The 14,823-nt window shown below is 55.8% G+C and overlaps 8 protein-coding genes across 8 annotated transcripts; 3 read left to right on the top strand and 5 right to left on the bottom strand.

Moving 5' to 3' along the window:
• Positions 1-75: 75 nt before the first annotated feature.
• On the top strand, positions 76-3,754 carry CC84DRAFT_1243122 (uncharacterized protein; the record flags this gene model as incomplete). Its single annotated transcript, XM_018184112.1, has 6 exons — positions 76-761; positions 917-1,530; positions 1,633-2,426; positions 2,568-3,435; positions 3,492-3,551; positions 3,603-3,754. Exons 1-6 carry the CDS (start codon positions 127-129, stop codon positions 3,752-3,754), a joined length of 3,123 nt encoding a protein of 1,040 aa, XP_018037910.1. The 5' UTR covers positions 76-126.
• A 555-nt stretch (positions 3,755-4,309) lies between these two features.
• CC84DRAFT_1216483 (uncharacterized protein) lies at positions 4,310-4,810 on the bottom strand (the record flags this gene model as incomplete). Its single annotated transcript, XM_018182807.1, has 1 exon — positions 4,310-4,810. The coding sequence occupies one exon, from the start codon at positions 4,808-4,810 to the stop codon at positions 4,310-4,312; it is 501 nt and encodes a 166-aa protein (XP_018037909.1).
• Positions 4,811-5,116: 306 nt separating this feature from the next.
• CC84DRAFT_1163678 (methionyl-tRNA synthetase) lies at positions 5,117-7,539 on the bottom strand. The gene has a single exon (XM_018178316.1). It carries the CDS (start codon positions 7,456-7,458, stop codon positions 5,539-5,541), a length of 1,920 nt encoding a protein of 639 aa, XP_018037908.1. The 5' UTR covers positions 7,459-7,539; the 3' UTR covers positions 5,117-5,538.
• Positions 7,540-7,950: 411 nt separating this feature from the next.
• CC84DRAFT_1175330 (uncharacterized protein) lies at positions 7,951-8,529 on the top strand (the record flags this gene model as incomplete). Its single annotated transcript, XM_018180145.1, has 1 exon — positions 7,951-8,529. One exon carries the CDS (start codon positions 7,951-7,953, stop codon positions 8,527-8,529), a length of 579 nt encoding a protein of 192 aa, XP_018037907.1.
• An 864-nt stretch (positions 8,530-9,393) lies between these two features.
• Positions 9,394-11,108, bottom strand: CC84DRAFT_1204994 (cell division/GTP binding protein). The gene is made up of 4 exons (XM_018181946.1): positions 10,865-11,108; positions 10,232-10,794; positions 10,088-10,184; positions 9,394-10,038 (listed from the first exon to the last, which is right to left on the bottom strand). Exons 1-4 carry the CDS (start codon positions 10,992-10,994, stop codon positions 9,800-9,802), a joined length of 1,029 nt encoding a protein of 342 aa, XP_018037906.1. The 5' UTR covers positions 10,995-11,108; the 3' UTR covers positions 9,394-9,799.
• Positions 11,109-11,176: 68 nt separating this feature from the next.
• CC84DRAFT_1144142 (uncharacterized protein) lies at positions 11,177-12,202 on the top strand. Its single transcript, XM_018176445.1, has 2 exons — positions 11,177-11,648; positions 11,705-12,202. The coding sequence occupies exons 1-2, from the start codon at positions 11,294-11,296 to the stop codon at positions 11,878-11,880; spliced, it is 531 nt and encodes a 176-aa protein (XP_018037905.1). The 5' UTR covers positions 11,177-11,293; the 3' UTR covers positions 11,881-12,202.
• CC84DRAFT_666079 (uncharacterized protein) lies at positions 11,950-13,445 on the bottom strand. The gene is made up of 3 exons (XM_018187071.1): positions 12,982-13,445; positions 12,545-12,931; positions 11,950-12,494 (listed from the first exon to the last, which is right to left on the bottom strand). The coding sequence occupies exons 1-3, from the start codon at positions 13,166-13,168 to the stop codon at positions 12,208-12,210; spliced, it is 861 nt and encodes a 286-aa protein (XP_018037904.1). The 5' UTR covers positions 13,169-13,445; the 3' UTR covers positions 11,950-12,207.
• Positions 13,305-14,613, bottom strand: CC84DRAFT_666006 (uncharacterized protein). Its single transcript, XM_018187070.1, has 3 exons — positions 14,189-14,613; positions 13,957-14,102; positions 13,305-13,888 (listed from the first exon to the last, which is right to left on the bottom strand). Exons 1-3 carry the CDS (start codon positions 14,490-14,492, stop codon positions 13,442-13,444), a joined length of 897 nt encoding a protein of 298 aa, XP_018037903.1. The 5' UTR covers positions 14,493-14,613; the 3' UTR covers positions 13,305-13,441.
• Positions 14,614-14,823: the final 210 nt, after the last annotated feature.

Here is a 14,823-nt window from a genome sequence, read left to right as displayed (position 1 = left end):
CGCCTCATCCCATCGTCATGGCTCGCTCCTTCCTGCTGGATTAGACGAAAACTTCACGTGCCATCGATCTGGTCAAGAACATTCGCGCTCCCAACAATTTTTCGAATTCACTACGAGACTTGAGACATGGCTTCCACGCTATGCTGTACGGCGGAGCAGGAAGGACGCCCAGAGTCTCCAGAACTACCTAATACCCGCGTCAACGAAGCCTCTACTCCTGCTCGACTGCCTCTCCTGCCTCTTCCGCCAAAGCCGGCTGGATCTGTGAACTCACGCTTCACCAGCGCTCGAACGGAAGACCTCCACGAGCTGCGACAGATCTTTGACAATGCAAAAGACAATGAGCCCACTCACGCGTCTCCCACCAAGGCGGCTAGGCGCGCACGCTTCAACAAGCCTTCCATATACAGCTTGCGCTCGCTCCACAAGATGAAGAGCATGCGGTCACTGATCAGGCGAAAGTTCTCTCGAGATCTCGCTAAGAAGCCTTCAGGCGATCACATTCTGTCGAAGACCGCCAAGGACGGTGAGACGCCAGGGCAAGGTACGGTCGTAAAGCAACAGAAAGGCCGTCACGATGTACAAGTCAAGATCACCAAAGACGATCTGAGGAAAGATCTCTTGAGTGACAAGCGGTCTGATGAAGGTGGCTACGATTCTGACGCCCAGGTGCTTGACGACATCGCCAGGAACATCGGGAAGAAAACGCCTAACAAGAGACCGAGCATCCACAGTATCGATTGGGAACCGTCCACAGCTAGGTAAAGTTCGAATCACTGTACATATACGTACCTTGCTGACTCTCTAGCAAACCGACGCCAGGTTCTTCGTCCAAGAGCTTCCAAAGCTCCGGCCGTATCCGCGATATGCAACTATATCAAATCGGGCCAACTCATTCGGTATCGTTCACGGCTAGGCTTGGACAAGTATTTAGTTCTCCGAACCTACAAGCCGAGACCTCTAAGGCTCAGGAGCGTAAGCTGCGGCGTTCTCATTCGGCTACTTCGATCAGACTCCCTGAACACTCCCCTCTTTCACCGCTCAGGCTCCCCAGTCTAAAGTCACACGATCCAGATGGCATTCCTTGGTCAGTTGCATTAAATGAGAGCCTACGGCTGTCGTATCTTCCTATTCTCCGGCGGCCCATTTCGCCAAAACGATCGCAAATTTCATTGAGAAGAATGCCGAGTGACAAAAACGCAACGGCAAGGGTAGGAAAACAAGAGAACGATATTCCAAGGAAGGCCCCAGCTGAAGAGGAGGAAGATCGACCCACACCCTCGACTGTAATGCAAATCCGCGTGCAAGAACCAACCGCGATGACTACACCTCGTCAATCTGGTTCCCTAAGAGTGATCACGCGAGGCATTCCGCCAGCTGTTGTGCAAGAATCGGCAAAGGAGCAAGACGTTACAGAAGAAGACCAGCCGCGTCGCTCTGTGCACCTTTATAGTATGCGAATCTCGCACCACTTACGATCCGGCTCGCTCCTTTCCTGGAATACTACAGCAGACCGATCAGAGCTCCCAAGTCCAACTAGCCCGTTTCGCGATCGCTCTTTCTCGAATCTCAGCAGCATATCCCACTCTCGATGTCAGCCCAGCCGTCACGAGCGGCAAACGTCAAGCTCAGGCTTTGCAAGTTCACGAGTGCCTCCGAAGTGGGGCAGGGTGTTGACCAACGATTTACGGGAAGACAAGTCGTCCATATACTCGAGCAGACCGCAAAGCCCTCTCGATAGCCCTCTTGAAAGCTTCGGTGGCTCGATTATTGATCTTTCACAGACCCCTAAGAATCCCACTTCGACTGCGCGCTCGTCACTAGACCGCGATCGAGCAAGAAGGTCCAACTCCTACCCAACTGATAACGACGAGACTCCGAAGCCTCCGCAGAGACATGGCCTCACAAATCTTCGGGATGTAACGAGCTACTCAGCGCTAACACGACGCTCGAACGAGATGACAAGATTATCACGCGGGAACAGTGTGGCAAGTACTCGGAAGTCAAAGTTCCGCGAGGAATTCAGCCCTTCGCCCCCGAAGAAGAAATTGATGCCATCAGCTTCGGTCATACGATTTTTCACCCCGAAGCGCGGCAGCTTACGAAGTCAGAGCGAAACCAACATGAAGACGGGCGACTTCATTCCCGAGGTGGATGGGTCGCTTGAGGTACCAGACGCAGCTACGCAACGTGAGCGCCGGAATTCGAAGTCTGCGATCAGTCTAGAGGCTGAGCAAAAGGCCTTGTTCAAGGATAAGAAGGCCAGTGGTATGTGGGATCGAGCCTTGCAGAATTACCAAGACGAGAAAGCTGCGATGCTACTTCCTCAGAATAGAGATCTTGCCATATACAGAGGTCCGTTCCGAGAGCGGAGTGGAAGCGGTTCACGGCCTAGAGTGAGCGAAGAGTGCGAGATCGCTAGGAAAGTGAGCATCCCAAAGCGGTTCTCCGCGCCACTACTTGACCCTCCATCCCCAGGTTCCGTGGAGTTCAAAACCCCACCATCGCTGCTTACAAGACGTACGGCGTTGATAGGATCAGACCCAAATACGATCGGTCCTCATCAGGAAGCTCAGCTTCTCTTCGCACAGCAAACTGACACTATCGATACTGTCGGTGCTTGGGGTCGCTACCCGTCTCACACTCGCGCCGATCGTACCTTTTCTGCTGGTCATCAAGACCAAGTTGAAACACGTGACTTTGCACTGGAAGCAGCCATCAAGTTTGCAATGAACGAAAATACAGATGGTGACGATGTCGAAGAAGAGGAGATAGACCCTGCGACGCGTCCGGTTACGCCACCCCTTCTCCCAGGTCAAAAGAAGCGGAAGAAGAAGGTTGGCCACACTCGCATTGCTAAGAGTCACTCCATGACGTTCGGCAAATCGTTTCTCAAGAACTACACCAAGATCTTCAGAAGCCAGAGCATCGAATTTCACAGACACGGTCAAGGCCACCGAAGCTCCATGGCTACAGGTGGCACGCTGGAGTATCCTGAGCTAGAGATCGTACCAGACGTGTGGAGGCGCGCAATCATCGAAGAGACAAGCCGAGATTCGAGCCACGGCAATGGCGAGACGCATGCAGCCCAAGAAGAGCACGTTGCGGGCGACAAGAAAGGAAAAGGGAAGATGAAAGAAGAGGACTCTGCAACGACGCTTCAGCCACTTGCTACCAGCTCACGTCCGACCACAAGCAATCTGTTGCAGGCGGGGCTCGATGGAACGAAGGACACTGCACGAGTCTGGTCCGCATACTACGAAAACTGCCTACCGGCCTTGCCGCATGCTAGTAGCAATCTGGACTTCACTATCGACGACTTCGGCGCACCAGCTCGTCGCTCACTTGAGAGCAAGCGTGCTTCTATGCGTTCACGCACTATGCCTGTCCGTTATTCTCAACATTCTCGTAGCGCAAGCCGCATGACTCATCTCAGTAAGTATCCTTAGCGCACGTGCCGCGACATCTTCTGAGCACGTACCAATCTTTAGGCATCGCAAGTCACGGAAGTGGAAGGCCGAGTTTCATATATATGGGCGAGAACGATGGCGGTAAGCTAGAACCTGGACCCGGTGTGTTTGGCATTTGTTCTAACCTCACAGGGATGGACGAGCAGAGTATTGTAAGTGTACGGCGAAGTACGATGGATCTGGTCTCCATGTACAAAGAGCAGGAGCATACAGAGATGGAGAGGGTTCTAAACATTGTCCAGGCTGAGAGTGCAAAAGACAGTACGACTCTGAAGGGGTTGTGAACGAGGATGGGCCCGAATGCAGACATAAGCCGGCGCAACGAGCTAGCTACCTGGCTCAAAGCCAGGACAAGGCTGGAAATAGAGATATGCGGATATTGGCTTTGTTGTAGAGTTATCGGATAGTATACCCGAAGTTTGCACTAGCTATTTTCCGCATCTAACCCACTGCCGTCACTTTTCTCAACACGATTATAATGAACGTCGCCCAAGCATAGACCTTCTACTGGAGTTAGAGCGGGAATTTCGTGTGCAGCCGCAATCGCCGACGATGCGATGATATCAGACATGGTTCCCCGCCTTCGTCCCTCCACTGGTCTGCCTCCGTCCAGTTATGCAGTAATCATGGGCACCTCTCGAACGACGCCCGACCGACTCCGTCCCCTTTATCACCGATGCGGTGTGCTGCCACGGTAGGCTCCACCGTCCCAGTCTTCCCATCCTCAGCTCAGTCTTACACTATAGATCCCAATTCCCTGTTCTCTGCGCTGTTCCGTACCCTCCCTCTCTTTTGCCACCCCAATCCAGCCTTCACGGAAGCCCCGCCCAGCAGTGCAATCAGACCAACGCAGGCCCCACCGCCACCAAGACGGCAAGGAGCCCCCCCAACATTTCTCCCACGCTCATACCCCTCCTCGCGCCCGCGCCCGGCACCGCACTCCCCGAAATCGACGCACTCGGACTCGCAGACGTCGGCACCAGCGTCGCAGGCCCAGGCGTCGCCGGATCCGCCGTGACCAGCGACAACGACCCCATCGGCGGCGGCGGCGGCGTAGACGGCCTGACCTCCCCCGGCAGCGTAGGCGCCGTTTGCGAGGGCATCGGTGGGGGGGAGGGGAACGAGTGCGGTTCCGAGTGCCAACCTGAGGGGAAGGGCGGCGGACCGGTGGAGAAGCCGGGAGGGGAAGGCCCCGTGGGTGGTGGAGGTAGACCTGTCGGTGGGGGAGGGAAGGCTGAGAAGTCTGAGGGCGGTGGTGGGGGGATGGGTGCGGTGGGGATTTGTGCGGCGACTTGGGTGAGGAGGACGATGGGTGGGAGGAGGACGAGGTGGGGGCGCATTGTGTTTTCCGTGTGGGGGGGGGGGGGGGGCAAGTAGGAGCCTGGATTGACCCGTAGGGTGATGGAACTGGGATAGCTTGAGTGGCAGGTGTGAGGCGCCAAGTCCCGTCTGTGATTGTGGTGGAAGTGTTTGTGAAGACTGAGGTCGTGAGATAGAGCGCTGGAGGATGCTAAGTGCGAATGAGAGTGGCAAATGGTATGGAAAACGTGTCTGGAGGTGTGTTAATTTGTAACTGTTCCCTGATAAACAGAGCTGCTATGCACGGGCGCGGTATTGGCTGTGGATGGAGGATTCGCGGAGGATATATATTGCACGGTCTAACGCGTTTAGGTAGCTGAAACACTGCACCGATACTGGGTTGGGAAAGTGAAAAACAGGGGTATACGAAGTACGAGGTAGTCAAGCGATGTCAGCTACGTGAACGGATGCAAAGGAGTTTGCGACTGGTAAGATTCGTGTTGAACCAGAAATACCGTGATAATTCGCAAAGACGGATATGCGTCTACGAACTCCGCTCAGCTCCATGAGTTGCTTATGCGCCCTCTTCATCCTCGATCGCCCTCTTCAACTCCTCGAACCACGCTCAAGTCACCCCAAGCTGCTTTCTCCACGTACGTAATACAAACAAGAGAAATAGACACAGCAACAGCCAAAAGTCATTCAAGCCCATCCACGGCTCAAGCTTGGTTGTGGTCCAGAGGAGTAGATAGAACCGCACGTGCACTGCCTAGGAGCTCTGTAGACTCGTCTGCTTGACGCCCTCGGCGACTTCTTCCACAGCAGTCTTCTCGGCGGGTATCTCGCCCTTTCCGCCCTTTTCGGTCGCCTCTACGCCCTCCCCAACTTTACCCGCAGCTTTCTTCGCCTTCTTGCGCTCCTTCTCTGCCTTCTTGGCAGCAGCCTTGGCGGCCTTCTCCTCCTTGGCTTTCCGTGCCTCCTCACCACCAAACTGTTCCCTCCACTCTTGCTCGCGCTCAGGCTTGATCTGAGAGAAAAGGTAGGCCGCTTTGCCGATCTTGTGGCCCACAGGGAGCGATCGGGCTTCCCAATCGTCGGGGATGGTGAGGAAGCTAGTGTTTAGTTGAGCGAGGATGGAGGTGGTGGTGTCGGGCATGTATGGGTGGATGAGGGAAGCGAGCAAGTGGATGTGGCTCAGGGCCATACCGACAACGGCAGCACATCTATCCGGCTCGTTTGTGGCCAAGGCATTGTCGAGCTTATTGTCCTGCAAGAGGGTGTTGCCCAAGCTCGAGACGTGGAGCGCTGTGGCAAGGGCGGCCCTGATCTTGACGTCCTCCAACTCCGCGATATACCGCTTCAGTGCTTCGTTGACCTTCTTTTTGTGCGCATCGAGGTATTCGCTTGTGAATTTGGTGTAGTCTGGTACGATGGAGTCGTAGATCTTGGAGTTCAAGAACTTGATGACGCGGTTTATGAAGTTGCCCAGGTTCTTCAACAACTCGTTGTTGTTCGAGTCGATGAAGCCCTTCCACTCGAACTCTGTGTCGCCAGTCTCCGGGCGATGGGAGAGAAGGTAGTAGCGCCAGACGTCCGAGGGGATGCCGGTTTCTTTCGCATTGTTGCCGAAGACGCCGATACCTCTTGACTTGGAGAACTTGCCGTGTTCGTAGTTGAGGTACTCGGTGGTGGAGATGGTGTTGAGCATGGTCCACTTGTCTCCAGTGCCGATCTGGGACGAGGGGAAGACGACGGTGTGGAAGGGCACATTGTCCTTGCCCATGAACTGGTAGAGCTTCACGTTCTCAGGATTGCGCCACCACTTCTCCCACTGGTCCGTGTACGTAGCTGTTATCGAGACGTAGCCAATGCACGCGTCGAACCACACGTACATGACCTTGTTCTCGTAGCCCTCGAGAGGAACAGCAGTGCCCCACTTGAGGTCGCGGGTGATGCCTCGCGGCTTCAGGCCCTCCTTCAACCAGCTGGACGTGATGTGAACACCGTTGGAGCTCCAGTTGCCCTCCTTGCTGGCTTTGGCGAACCACTCCTCCTCCAATGGCTGCAGCTTGTCCAACAGAAGGTACACGTGCTTTGTCTCTTTGGGCACGGGCGTCGCACCGTCCAGCTTGCAGCGCGGGTTGATGAGCTCCAGCGGATCGAGCAGGTGGCCGCACTTGTCGCACTGGTCACCGCGGGCATCGTCGTACTGGCACAGCGGGCAGGTGCCCTCGACGAATCGATCTGCGAGGAAGCTCTTGTGGGTCTCGCAGTACGGCTGCGTGGTGGTCTGCTCCTCGAGGTAGCCGTTCTTGTGCAGCTTGGTGAAGATGTCCTGGGCAATGTCTGTCTGCTGCTGGGTCGGAGTCCGGCCGAAGTGGTCGAAGCCGATGTTGAACCACTTGTAGACGTCGGCGTGCAGCGCGTTATACTTGGTGCAGAGCTGCTCGGGCGTGACCTTCTCTTCGATGGCCTTTGTCTCGGTGGCGGTGCCGTACTCGTCGGTGCCGCAGATGTAGAGCGTGTTGTAGCCTCGGGCGCGCGAGTAGCGGGCGAAGACGTCGGCGGAGAGCACCGAGCCCACGATGTTGCCCAGATGCGGGACGTTGTTTACGTAGGGGAGCGCGCTGGTGATGAGCACATTGCGCTCGCCGTCGACTGGCAGGATCTTCTTTTCTGGTTCAGCCATGACGGCGGGTCGGGGTATGCTCGACGTGTGTAAGGCGCTGGACGAGCGAGGGCGGGATTCAGCTATGTGAGCGAGCGCTGGGTGTGAATCATAAAATGTTAGTCCCCGACGCAGGGCGGTCCAACACAAGCGCGGCTGCGCTGCCCCGCCTACACCTCGAAAACGCAAAGTTACCCCGCCACGCCACCACCGCCACAGACCCTGCTGACTCATGTCCGCCAGCACGCGACGCTTTTCTGAGATCGTGGGCTGACGGTGCCAACTCCCAAGCACAGTCTGGTGAGGTCCAAGCTGCGGTGGATTTGGTCAAAATCTGTCTACGAACGCTGTACAGGGCTCTGTTGATCCACCGGCGAGACGAGCCAGAGCCGTAAAGGAGCTTGGAACTCGGGGACCTGGATCCGTGTACACTTGAAGCCCTGGGCATTCTTGGACAAGCTCACGGCAAATTTCACTCGTTCGGATCCAAAGTTCCTCAAACATCAACGCACCATGGCGTCCAATCCCGACCCGTTCGACTCCATCCTCACCCTCGAAGACGACCTCTACACCACCGCCTACGCCCAAGGCGCCGCCGACGGCTCCCGCGCCGGCCGCATCGAAGGCCGCATCTTCGGGCTCGAAAAAGGCTTCGACAAGTTTGCCGCCCTGGGCCAACTGCACGGGCGAGCTGTAGTCTGGGGCGCGAGGCTGCCTGCTGCCCCGGTCCTTCCGACCAATCTAGAGCCCAGCGTGGAGAAGGAGAAGGACAGCGAAGCGCAAGTTTTGAGGGGCCTGGATGGGAACGAAAGGCACAGGAAGCACATTCAGATGCTGCACGGGTTGACGGATCCTCTGACCTTCAGCACGCTCAACACCGAAGAGGCAGTCGCGGACTTTGACGACCGATTCAAGCGGGCGGGCGCGAAGGCGAAGATCATCGAGCGTATTGTTGGCGAGACGGCGAGCCCGAAATCCCCCGAGCGAGACTCTGCAGAGGCTGCTGCGGGCAACATCCGTGTCAGCGGGCAGAAAACGAAGAAGGGCGACGACAGTATGGAGGACTTTGTTGGGTCGCGGTTCTTGAGCTGAAGGCTGCCGGGTGGATTGAACAGCCAAACCTTTGCCAAAATACCGGTATCCGCCGAAGACGTCTCGTCGTCTCTCAGCCTCGTCAAGCGGCTCGGCACTGGCGTGGGATTTACCCTCCCTTTCTGGTTGCTGCGGTTGAAGAGGGACAGAATAAGCCACCCTGCGACAGCCGTGCAAGATCTCTGGGATCTTTGGGGCAGGCGTGGCGGAAAGCTGGAAACAAGGACGCCAAAGACCTGACCCGGGGGTTGTTGATCGACTCATTCAACCAGTCATGGAAAGACTGATGATTTGAGCACACACCATGCCCAACCCACGACCAAACCCTCTACTGCTTCGCCCCCTCACAGACCGCTCCTACCAACCAGGCTCTACCACCGCGATCGAAAGCTCCCTAAACGCTGCGCAAGCTAGTCTCTAGCCCTTGAATAAATCTTCCAAGAACCCATACTAGTCCCCACCACCGCGTCCATACAAAGTAGTCCTTAGTTCCCGCCTCGGTGTTGAACCGCTCCCACGCTCCCCCAACTCAAACGCTCCGACCGGTCCACCGTACTCTCGGTGCCGACTTCGAGCTCCACGCACACTACCCCGAACGCCTGATCCGTGCGAGCACTGCGGAGAAGCTCAAGAAAGTCAGGGTCTCAACATGCTGCGGTAAGGAAAAGGTTGAAACCTGACTGATATACGTCGCGACTTCCCTTGCCCAACCAAACCACGTCAGGCTATTCAAAAGTGGTCTGACATGTCGTGTGCATCACTTTGTTTATGAAAGACCCACCCCGCTGCGCATAGTGCGACCGACCACCCAAACAGCAAGGAAAAGGCATCATATCGAAGCCACCGTTGTACACTTGTCACTATGATACTCGTAATGTTTTTGTCTCAGCATTATCGCCGCTATCCTGAAGTGTGAGGCCCGTACAACCAGCCATACCTCCGTCTACCACCTCCACATCCCCCACCTGCGCTGAACAAAGGAGAAGAATCGTAGTCGGATTGAAGTGAAAAAAAAATAATCCATGCCTTACTAAAGAAGTTATTAGAATGTATAGCGCTTTGCAACCCACAACGAACGCCCCGCTCGGCTAAGTCAACGTGCTAAGACCTGCACTGGTATCATACCGCAAACCACCTCTCGCTTCCTCTTCGCTGCCCGTGTGCTTTCGTGCCCTCAATTGATCGGGTCGATTATGGGGGCGACCCTTGGCCCAGGAGGTCCCGCCGTCTTGGCCCCAATGCTGTCGACCCGACTATGAGCAGGGAACTCCTAGTACCCGTTCATGGTCATCCGCTGGCTGTTCCTGCTCAGTTCGCGGTCTGCGGCGGGCGAGATCGGGCGCGAGCTGTGACCGCCACCGACAGCGGAGCTCTCCTTGAGTGCGAGCAGCTGCTTAGCACGGAAGGACTCGTAGTGGATTTGGGACGTCGTCTCGATCAAGTCCTGCAAGTGGGTGCGGGTCAGGAAGTTGCGAAGGTATACGAATTCGCAGTGGTTCTCATCCTCGACTGCACGTCGTTAGCAGAGTCTAAAAACAGTGAGATGCATTAGCCGTACCATTGATGAAGCCCCAGCGATTTTGGCGACCTCGGACCTGCTTGCCGTTCACAACGATGTTCTTCTCGGAGCCGACAACAGCGAAGGGGATGATGCTCTGGACATTAATTAGCAAATGCACCATAGTATGGAAGAGGTGCTTGCCTTGATGGAGGTGTTGAGGGCAACTTCCTCCTGGTCGTGCTCCTCGTTGTCGTACGGGTACATGCGCAGGTTGTGGAAGGCGAACTCCTCCTTTATCCTCTCCTTGAACTCGGCGCGCTCCTCAAGGGTCAAGCTATCGCTCTTGGCAATGACGGGAACAACATTGACGAATTCGCTCAGCTTCTTGAGCACGACAATGTCAATGGGCTTGAGGCCGTGACCGGAGGGGTTGATGAAGAACAGGCAGCAGTGGATGCGCGTGTCCTGGAGGTAGCGCTCACGCTGGGCGGTGAGCTCCTTGCGAAGGTAGGCGCTGTGCTGGTCCTTGATGTACTTGACAATGGGGTCCCAGCAGCGCTCGTTGTTGATCAGGTCACCGTAGCCGGGGGTGTCGACGATGTTGAGGCGCAGACGCACGCCATTCTCCTCGATCGTGTGGGAGACAGCTTGGATCTCGGTGGTCTGGCGGATCGGCTCATCGGGCTGCATGCGACCCTTGCTGTCTATGAGGTGCGAGGCGAAGATGGTGTTGATGAGGGTCGACTTGCCGAGACCAGTCTGTCCTGCGCAGCCGTTAGCCCAACAATTCTCCGACAGCCTTCCCGCGGGCTGCTGTGTGCGCGTGAAGCTTACCGACGCAGATGACATTGAACTGGAAACCCCGCTTGACGAGCTTCTTCTCAATCTGCTTGGTGATGCTGTCGAAACCAACGTAGCTCTCAGGGTAGACCGAGGGCTGCGGTGCACCATATGCGGTAGCCATTGCGGGTGATGGGGGCCTCGGGGCGGCGACTTGGTGTGAGGGGAGCCTGGGAGCGTGGGAGAGGCGAAGACAGTGTTGAGAGGGCGGCGTGTGTATCAACAATGCAGGGCAGTCGCGGAGGACTTTCTGGCGCTCTTGCTGGCGCGGAAAGGGGGCAGCCACGAAGCGAAAGCGCGCTAGCACTCGACGCGGCTAGGGCGAGGTAGCTGGGGACTGGGGTGCGTCCGCCATTCTCAACACCAAAAACTTATCGCGGCGACGACAGCACGCGCCATCTGCATTCGCCCCGCTCCATCGCCATGGCCCTCGCCCGCCCGCTGCCGCCGCTGTGGCAGGCGCTGCTCCCTGGCCTCAATGGCCCCGCCCGCCCCGTCCTGAACCTGCCGCTGCTGCAGCGCCTCGCGCAGCCCTTCCGCATGCTGCCCACTCCCTTCGCCGCGCTCGCCATACCGCTCTCGCTGCCATCGATACCGTCATTGTCAGACATTTGGGATGGCCTTCTGAAGGCAGTGCCCAAGAAGAAGACATCATACATGAAGAAGCGGACGCGCTTCATGGCCGGCAAAGGCCTCAAAGACCTCACGAATTTGAACAAATGCTCCGCGTGCGGGAGAGTCAAACGGGCTCATTTCCTGTGCCCCTACTGCGTGGATGGTAGGTTTCCGGGTTTATCTCCCATAGTAGTTGGCGCCCTCTAACACTCAATGCAGCTATCAAGTCCAACATCTTCGGCCAGCACTGGTGGTCGGTAAGAATGCCCACAAGGAAGCAAGAGAAGCAGTTGAAGCGCCAGAAGCGTGAGGAGCTTATGAGGTCCCGCATGGTCATGCCCGATCCGAGGGAGGAAAAGCCCATCGTGGAGCACACGACGTGGGCGAAGAAATGAAAAGCGAAATATCGTTAATATTGTACATTAGTGTACATCATGGCGTATCTGGCATACGGCGCTATGGGTGGGAAGAACGGCAGAGCATCTGTAACCATAAAGAAGACATCTGTAGGGAAGTGTATCATAGCCATTTAGGCAATCTAGCATGCTGGTATGCATGTCGCAACCGAAACCCTGGAACGCCTCGAGTCCAACCCAGCAGTTCCACGAAGGCTTGCCCTGCCATGCGATGAATCGCTCAATGCATTCGCTCACATGCGCTTAGAGGGTATCCTATGTAAATACAAGAAATAGCTCGTTTGAAAGAATTAGAATTCGCCTAATTTATCTCTTTTCTCCTTCGCTGATACCCAATCCGCTAGCTGTGTCGCTCCTCGGCGGTGGGGATGTCGGCACACTACCTCTGCGGGAGTCGGATTCACGTTCTAGGAAGTCGGACCACAACTCCGCTAAAGACTCCTTGTTGCTGGAGCTGCTAGCCATGAGCATGGGGTCGTTGATGCCGCTGTTGAGTGAAGGCGTGGATGGCGTTCGCCTAAACGGAGACATAGGTATCCTCAAGCTACTGTTGGAGGTCCCCGGGCGCGCTAGACCAGCCTGTTCCTTTTGTTCTGCGAGCTGTTAGCTGATGTGATGATCAAAGGGCACATTTGAGTCTCACCGTCGGTCCAACCAAGTAGTGCAGAGATAAGCTGCAAAGCCTCGAACTTCTTCGGATCCGATCGGTCTATGGCCAGGAAATGGAGGAAATAATTCGTGATGATCTGCCTGTCCACGTTGTCCTCTGGTCGGCCCTTCTTCAGTATACGTAGGGCCTTGGTGAGATGTTCATTGAGCGTCACCGCCTCATGTCGGAGCTTGCCAATTAGCAGGTTCTTCTCTTTGACCTCTTTTTCGAAAGGTAGAGCTCTCTCGAGCTCTTTCTGAGTGGATTCAAGCATCGCTTTGGACGTAGTGGCAGCCTCTTGTGCCGCCTGAACCTGTTTGCGGAGCTCATCGATCTGCGACTCGTAGTTCTCTACAGACCTCCTAAGTTCGGTTTTGCGCACTGCGACAGCCTGTCAGTACGGCAAGCAAACACGATGCATGTGAACTCACGATTCTGCACCTCCTGCAGTGCCTTCTGGAGGCCCTCGACTGCCTCGTTGTTTGTGTCACGGTCTCGCGCCGCTTTCTCATACGCCTCGCGCAATGATTCTATCTGGTCCTTCAGCTCAGCTTCCTTCTCCGCAAGACTTTCTCGTATCGAGCGCTCGTTCATAGCAAGGACCTCCCAGTCTTGCATGGCCTGTTTTGCGTTCTCAAACTCTTCTCTGGCGAAGGCCTCTCTGGAGATCAGTTCATCGCGCTCCTTTATCCAATTCTGCTGTGAGAGGTTCGACCGGCTGCGCAAAGTAGCAGCTTCCGCTGCTTGAGCCTCGTTGTCCTTCCGCAGCTTATCAAGTTGCTCGGTCAATGAAGTGTTGCTCTCTTGCAGCTCGCGGTTCTGCTCTTCAAGCTCCGAGACATTGGTCTGATATTCTTCGATCCGGGCCTGGCCACTGTCAGTAGAGGAAACTTAACTCAAAGCAGATGAAACTATAGCACTTACCGCATCAGCTTTCAAACGGTCTCCCAGCGACGTCTTGATGGTGTTCACCCTCCCCAGCAGATTCTTGTACTGCGTCTCGAAGTGATCCTTGTTCTCATTTGCTTCTTCCAGCTCGCCTTGCAGAGTTCCGATTTCCTCCTCGTGCTTCTCTTTTATGCTCTCCAAGCTCTTTCTTAGCTCCGTCACCTCCTGCCGCAGCGCGTCCCGTTCTTTCGCAATCGCATCTAGACGGGCGCTGGTGTCGGATGGTGGGGGAGGGGAGGGTGACAGTCCTTGCTGTGACCGTGACCGTGACAGCCCAAGGGCCACGGCGGAGGATATGGAGTGCGATGCGGCGCCATTTGCTTGTGCGGTGGTAGGTGAAAGCGGTGGTTCATCGTCAACGTCGCCCTCATGCGGTTGGATAACTGGCTTCTGTATGGTGTTAGTTGTGTTCTTGCTGACCGAGTCCGTGGACCCAGCATAACGAAGGGGATCCGTACGGATTGTTCGTCTTCCTCGTCCGGGTCGTCCTCATGCTCTTCCTGCTTGTCGTGGTCCCCGTTCTCAGTCGCGACTTCCTCAGGTTTATTATTGTTTGCTCCACCCTTCTTCTTATTCTTCTTCTTCTTCGACTTGGAGGCGGCGCCTGCAGTTTGGTCAGTCTAAGATAGTGTTTATTCCGCCAATGTTCCCGCTTCAACCCTTGGTACGCCAGAAGTTCAGCTCACGTACCACTTTCTTTGAGCGGGTCCGACGTCGAGGGGGCAGACATGGCTGAGGGCGCGCGGCTATCGATAAGAAGAAGGGAAGGGCAGGTTCGAGGGCAGGTGCATCGGGAGAGAGAATGTTGCCGCGTAATGGCGCTCCGGCGTCGACAATGTTTCGACTTGGCACATCGTGTCCATAACGACGGTTCGGCACTTTTGGCGCTAGTCAAGCCACTTGGCACCAGCCACATGCACTCATGCGGGAAATCAAAGACCTCTCTGGCAACGTGCTCCCAAGCATCACCCTTCAAGTTATGAACATGGGCCATTCGTTAGCAGGTTACATGGTTACGAAGCCACTCTACTCCGAGTGGACCCAGGCTATACGACTACCTTCCCAGGTGCCCCCACCTGTACGTCGAATCGGTCTCGAACCTGTAGCGGACTTGCATGTTGAGACGATATCCAAGCATGAATACCTCCATCTTCCTATTCGCTCCGACCTCCAAAGCCTCAATGGCAGCGTCCTCGTCACGAGAGGCCCAAGCATTTGATCACCATTCACTTCCACGATGATATGTCAGGCATCGTTCCTGGTATACAGCAACCGAAGTCTACAGTATCAGACGTGTCTACCTTTGGCAGAGTCTCAGGCTCTCT

This window comes from Paraphaeosphaeria sporulosa (assembly GCF_001642045.1).
Source record: "Paraphaeosphaeria sporulosa strain AP3s5-JAC2a unplaced genomic scaffold CC84scaffold_4, whole genome shotgun sequence".
Taxonomy (NCBI): Eukaryota; Fungi; Ascomycota; class Dothideomycetes; order Pleosporales; family Didymosphaeriaceae; genus Paraphaeosphaeria; species Paraphaeosphaeria sporulosa.
The sequence above is the reverse complement of the archived record's forward strand: the minus strand, read 5'-3'. Positions and strand labels throughout refer to the sequence as shown.

Bases quoted from the DNA above. Each gene is read 5' to 3' on its own strand.
- CC84DRAFT_1204994 (XM_018181946.1), bottom strand. From the start codon at position 10,994: ATGGCTACCGCATATGGTGCACCGCAGCCCTCGGTCTACCCTGAGAGC. The intron at 10,795-10,864 runs GTAAGCTTCACG...ACGGCTGCGCAG, and splicing joins GTTCAATGTCATCTGCGTCG to GACAGACTGGTCTCGGCAAG. The intron at 10,185-10,231 runs GCAAGCACCTCT...ATTAATGTCCAG, and splicing joins CCCTCAACACCTCCATCAAG to AGCATCATCCCCTTCGCTGT.
- CC84DRAFT_1163678 (XM_018178316.1), bottom strand. From the start codon at position 7,458: ATGGCTGAACCAGAAAAGAAGATCCTGCCAGTCGACGGCGAGCGCAAT.
- CC84DRAFT_666079 (XM_018187071.1), bottom strand. From the start codon at position 13,168: ATGCAAGACTGGGAGGTCCTTGCTATGAACGAGCGCTCGATACGAGAA. The intron at 12,932-12,981 runs GTGAGTTCACAT...AGGCTGTCGCAG, and splicing joins ACTGCAGGAGGTGCAGAATC to TGCGCAAAACCGAACTTAGG. The intron at 12,495-12,544 runs GTGAGACTCAAA...AACAGCTCGCAG, and splicing joins ACTACTTGGTTGGACCGACG to AACAAAAGGAACAGGCTGGT.
- CC84DRAFT_666006 (XM_018187070.1), bottom strand. From the start codon at position 14,492: ATGGCCCATGTTCATAACTTGAAGGGTGATGCTTGGGAGCACGTTGCC. The intron at 14,103-14,188 runs GTACGTGAGCTG...ACCAAACTGCAG, and splicing joins GGACCCGCTCAAAGAAAGTG to GCGCCGCCTCCAAGTCGAAG. The intron at 13,889-13,956 runs GTACGGATCCCC...AACACCATACAG, and splicing joins ACGAGGAAGACGAACAATCC to AAGCCAGTTATCCAACCGCA.
- CC84DRAFT_1144142 (XM_018176445.1), top strand. From the start codon at position 11,294: ATGGCCCTCGCCCGCCCGCTGCCGCCGCTGTGGCAGGCGCTGCTCCCT. The intron at 11,649-11,704 runs GTAGGTTTCCGG...CACTCAATGCAG, and splicing joins GTGCCCCTACTGCGTGGATG to CTATCAAGTCCAACATCTTC.